Source organism: Babylonia areolata, chromosome 3 (genome assembly GCF_041734735.1).
Source record: "Babylonia areolata isolate BAREFJ2019XMU chromosome 3, ASM4173473v1, whole genome shotgun sequence".
Classification (NCBI taxonomy): domain Eukaryota; kingdom Metazoa; phylum Mollusca; class Gastropoda; order Neogastropoda; family Buccinidae; genus Babylonia; species Babylonia areolata.
The window spans coordinates 56217570-56223569 of record NC_134878.1 but is presented as its reverse complement, the minus strand read 5'-3'; the positions used below and the strand labels follow the sequence as shown (position 1 = coordinate 56223569).

At 49.8% G+C, this 6000-nt stretch overlaps 1 protein-coding gene across 1 annotated transcript in view; it reads right to left on the bottom strand.

Moving 5' to 3' along the window:
- LOC143280641 (growth arrest and DNA damage-inducible protein GADD45 alpha-like) overlaps window positions 1-6000 on the bottom strand; it is a 29385-nt gene that overhangs the window by 7936 nt on the left and 15449 nt on the right. Inside the window, exon 2 of the mRNA XM_076585367.1 lies at window positions 4504-4614. Coding sequence (XP_076441482.1) covers window positions 4504-4614 — 111 coding nt within the window. The remainder of the gene's footprint in view (window positions 1-4503; window positions 4615-6000) is intronic.

The window sequence follows — 6000 nt, the reverse complement described above, 5'->3', positions numbered from 1 at the left end:
GTCCAGTGGGTGTCTGAATGACCCAACCTTTAGCTTCCGTCGTCAGAATTGTGGTATTCTTTATCAACATTCACCTCTTCAGTGTAAGAGCCTTCCGCTTGCAATATTTTGATGATGGTAATTGGGGTGAAACGCTGTTAATGTCGTCTCTTTCGCCGTTCGTATGGAGAGAGTTAAAAAAAATATATATATAAAAAAAGTCACCGCTTTAAGCTTTCCACTTAAAGTTGAAAAAACCTTCCATAGCTTAAAACCTTCAAATCTGTTAACAAAAATTTGTTCACTTCTTTCAAGAAGTCCATCGGAGGTATACGGAGGGACATCACGAAACAAAGTCTTCAGAGAAACCCCGCCGTGTTTTGTCTGTGTCTGACGTCATGCAGATCCCAAACAGTCAAGGAGCACGTGTTTCACGGTGAGAGCTGCTTCTTCTTCTGCGTTCGTGGGCTTCAACTCCCACGTTCACTCGTATATACGCGAGTGGGCTTTTTACGTGTATGACCGTTTTTACCCCGCCATGTAGGTAGCCATACTCCGTTTTCGGGGGTGTGCATGCTGTGTATGTTGTTTCCATAACTCACCGAACGCTGACATGGATTACAGGATCTTTAACGTGCGTATTTGATCTTATGCTTGCGTATACACACGAAAGGGGTTCAGGCACTGGCAGGTCTGCACATATGTTGACCTGGGAGATCGTAAAAATCTCCACCCTTTACCCACCAGGCGCCGTCACCGTGATTCGAACCCGGGACCCTCAGATCGAAAGTCCAACGCTTTAACCACTCGGCTATGGCGCCCGTCGGTGAGAGGTTCATCACAGGGAATAAATACACTGAGTGGCCTCTAGACACTTTGGTGGTGGTGATGTGCTGAGCAGTGCAGCGCCCCAAACGACCAAACCTGGTTTCATCCAGGACACGTGGCAGTGACTATTGTATCATGGTGCCCCTCGGACCACAAGCTACAAAGACAGCTATTGTATGATCGATACTGTACCTTGAAAGAGTCTGTTCTATTCACTGTCACACTGTTTATAAAGTTCCAGCAAACATTTGGGATGGCGAGTAAGCTGTATGATAAAGGTTGACACGGTGTGTGTGTGTGTGTGTGTGAGTGTTTGAGTGAGTGTGAGCGTGTGTGCGTGTGTTTTTGTTTGATTGAGTGTGAGCATATGTGTGTGTGTGTGTGTGTGTGTGTGTGTGTGTGTGTGCATACACGTGTGCGCATGTGTGTGAGCGTGTGTGTCTGCATGCCCGCGTGTTCATATGTGTGTGCGTGTATACCTACGCACGCATGTGTGTGTGTGTGTGTGTGTGTGTGTGTGTGTGTGTGCGTGTGTGTGTGAGCACGCGCGTGCATGCCTGCGCTAAAGTGAACTTTTGGAGAACACGAGACAAAGAGGGAGGGAATATAATAATGCCGGTGCATGGAGGTGGTTGGGGGGAAGGGGGGGGGGGAAGCGGAGAATGGAGTGGTGGAGGGGGCTTCGCCAGACTACAGAAAGGGGGGCTGGAGGTGCAAGAGGATGGAGCCTAGGGGGTGGGGTGGTGAGGGGGCTAAGAGAAAGAGGTGGTGGGTGAGGGATCAAAAAAATATATTTTTTTTTAAATTAATAATTCGGTCATCGGCCCACTTCAAAAGAGACAAGAAGGAATGATAACTAATAAGGTGATGAGGTGGGGTAGAAAGAACAGCTTGAGGGGAGGGGGGGGGGGGGGGGGTCGGGGAGTGTGTGTGGGGGGGGGGGAGGGGGCAAACAATGTAGGGGGACCGGGGAGAGAGGGGGGGTGGGGGGAAGGAAGGGCGGAAAAGAAAAAGGAAGAGAGGGAAGGAGGGGAAGAGAGAGGAGTGCGAGAGGGGGGAGGGTGTGTGTGAGAGAGAGGGGGGGAGAGAGGGGGGGGGAGAGAAGAGAAGAGAGCTCGAGGAGGAGGGCAAGTGAGACAGCGGGGGAAAAGAGAGAGAGGGGGGTGAGAGAGAGAAGGGGAAAGAGAGAGAGAGAGGGGGGGAAAGAGAGAGCAAACGCAACGAAGAGACGAGTTGTACTCCATGCCATTTATTTTTTAAAAAATCAAATAAAATAAAAAAAACTAAACAAAACCACACACACGCGCGCGTGCGCACAAACACGCACACTCACACACACACACAGACCACACCACACACACACACACATACGAATCCCATTCTATTCTCGCCGATTCAGCCAGCTTCATTCTATTATGTCTTGCCTCATGACTTTAGTGACAAAGAATGAGTCAACCGCCCACAAAATGGGTGACTCACGGACACACACACACACACACACACACACACACACACACACAAGCATACCCACACATAAATTCACACACAAGCACACACACACACACACACACACACTCGCGCGCGCGCGTGCGGTCACGGAAAAAACCCAGCAGGGTACTCGAAATGAGTGTGTGCACTGTCACGCGTCACTATGCATTTCCTCCACACAACGTAACTGTTGGAAATATGCACCACCCCAGTATTGACAGCAAGCGAGACAATAGCGAGAAAAGAGCCTGTAAAAAAAATAAAAATAAAAATATGGCCAGTAAGAGAATGCGACCTGACATAGTGCGACAGAGAGAGAGAGAGAGAGAGAGAGACAGAGGACGGGGTGGGGGGGGGATCAGGAAAAGAGGAGTGGAACTGAGGGAGGGAGGGAGGGAAAGAGAGAGTGAGAGACAGACAGGCAGACAGACAGAGAAAGAGATAGGGTGGAGAGAGGGTGGGTGGGATAGAGGATGGAGAGAGAGAGAGAGAGAGAGAGAGAGAGAGAGCGAGGGAGAACGGAGGATTAGGAAAAGTGGAATTGAAGGAGGAAGGGGGGGAGAGGGAAAGAGACAGAGAGAGAGACAGAGAGGGAAAGAGACAGAGAGAGAGACAGAGAGAGAGACAGACAGATGAGAGAGACGGTGGAGAGGGAGAGAGAGGGGGGTGGGATAGAGGAGTGAGAGAGAGGGGGGACGGGGGATTTGGAAAAGTGGAATTGAGTGAGGGGGGAGGGTCAGAGAAAGAGTGAGACAGAGACAGAGACAGAGAAAGAGAGACAGAGAAAGAGAGAGGGTGGAGAGGGGGAGAGAGAGGGAGACAGACAGGGAGGACCAGGAAAAGAGGAGTGGAATAGTGGGAGGGAAAGTGAGTGAGAGAGAGAGAGAGGGAGGGAGAGGAGGGAGGGAGAGGAAGAGAAAGAGAGATCTGACAAGGAGAGAGAGAGAGAGAGAGAGAGAGAGAGAGAGAGAGAGAGAGAAGGAGGGCATAATTATATAAGGATGCACTTTACAGCTCACTCACACACACACACACACACACACACACACACACACACACTTACATCTCTCACACACACAAACACACACACCACACACACACACACACACACTTACATCTCTCTGTCTCTCTCACATACACACACACACACACACACACACATGCACGCACACATCCATATGTTACATACATGCACATCATGTGCACGCATTAATTAAACGTCCATGCGCACACACAACCCTTCACTCTGCACCCGGCTGCAGCCTCTCTCACATCCACCTAAAAAGCATAGATATTTGATGATTATATTTCTCTCTTCCTCACCCCCCCCCCCCCCCCCCGACCCCCACCCCCGCCCTTTCGTTTTTTCTCTCTCAATTCTCATGTGACACCTAACCTCTGCAGCAGACTTGACGCCAAGCCTGTGTCTCCAGCAGTGGAGTGATGGCCTAGAGGTAACGCGTCCGCCTAGGAAGCGAGAGAATCTTGAGCGCGCTAGGTTCGAATCCTGGCTCAGCCGCCGATATTTTCTCCCCCTCCACTAGACCTTGAGTGGTGGTCTGGGCGCTAGTCAACCGGATGAGCCGATAAACCGAGGTTCTGTGTGCAGCATGCACTTAGCGCACGTAAAAAAGGGTTGTTCCTGGCAAAATTCTGAAGGAAAATCCACTTCGATAGGAAAAACAAAAACTGCATGCAGGGGGAAAAAAAAAAAAAATGGGTGGCGCTGCAGTAAAGCGATGCGCTCTCCCTGGGGAGAGCAGCCCGAATTTCACACAGAGAAATCTGTTGTGATAAAAAGTAATACAAATACAAATACTTGCAGCGGCCGCTCTCCAGTGCCTGTCTCACACACTTGCCCCCCTCCCCACTGACCCTATCCCCCCCCCCACAAACACACATACACCCTGTCCCCCCCCTCTCTCTCTCTTCAACCTCAACCCCACTCTCCACTTTTTTTTTTCTCTCTCTCAGTTCTCTTACGTTCAGAAACACCTTACCTCTGCAGCAGACTTGCCGAAGCCATGATGCCGGCAACACTTGAGACGGCCGCTCTCCAGGACCTGTCTCACGCACTTGTCCCCCCATCCCCCTCACCCGCCCCCAACCCCTCATCTCTCGCCCTCTCTCTTTCTCTTCTAACCCCCCCCCCCCTTCTCCCTTTACCCTTTTTCATGCTCAATTTTCTTACGTTCAAAAGCGCCTTACCTCTGCAGCAGACTTGCCGAAGCCATGATGCCACACTTGAGACGGCCGCTCTCCAAGGCCTGTCTCAGGCACTTGCCCAGGGCCACGCCCACCCCGCGTGCCTTGCGCTCACTGCCAACAGGGACACGACAACGCCATCATACGTGAAGTAAAAGATTTCAACGTCATAACACAACTAGCTACGTCATAACAATACACAACGACGCCAAACGTCATCATCATCATCATCATCATCATCTCACACACACACACACACACGCACACACACAAACGTAAACGTCACAACACAACGTCAAACAAGACAACATGCCAGACAACGCAACAACAACGTATTATCAACAATTTCAACGTCCTAAACACAACGACGTCAATCATTTATGAATAAACACTTGAGCATGGAAACCAATAACGATAATAATGATAAGTTGACAAAACCAGACGACTGAATATGTTGACAATGCATTAACACGCACACACACACGCGCGCGTGCACGCACGCACATACCTATGCATGAGAACCTGCAACCGGTAAAAGAAACAAAATCAATGGTAACAATACAGTCACAAACATGACAATAAAGATAAAATACAAATATTACAGAGAGAGGCGAAGGAGCCGGAGAAAGATGGAGAGGAAGGCGATGAGAGAGAGAGAGAGAGAGAGAGAGAGAGAGAGAGAGAGAGAGAGAGAGAGAGAGAGAGACACACACACACACACAGAGAAAGAAAGAAAAGTAATGAAGAGAGCGACGGAGAGAGAGAGAGAGAGAGAGAGAGAGAGAGAGAGGAATGAGAGTGAAAAGTGATGAAGAGAGAGGGGGGGGGGAGAGAGACAGAGAGGGAGACAGAGAGAGAGAGAGAGACAGAGAGGGAGACAGAGAGAGTGAGCCAGAGAGACAGACAGACAGAGACTGACAGCTGACAGGTGGAGACAGGGAGAGAGAGTCAGACAGAGGATAAATGAAATGAACGATTATGAAGATATATGAAAAAAAAAACCTATGAAAAAGAGAAACAAAAGCTAAAAACCAAGCGCACGCCAGTCTATGAGTATGACAAAGTATGTCAGCCAATGTCAATATATAGAACTGTAGCATGGTGACACCTTTCCGCATTCTTTGTCACACACACACACACACACACAAACACCAAACACACACACACACACACGCACGCACCACGCAAACACCAAACACACACGCACGCACCACACACACACACAAACACACCACACACACACGCGCGCGCGCGCACAAAACACACACACACACCACACACACACAAATAGCGCGCATCCCCGATCACCTCCAGTACTTGTGAGCTAATAATGTCAGTTACACTGTCGTTACAGCAGTGATATTATCCTTTTGCCCTCTGTGTTTTTTTTCTATCTCCTTCACATCCACAAGGCACCAACAACCTCGCGCAAACACACGAACACACACACACACACACGCATGCGCGAGCGCGCATACACACACAGACACACAGGCACGC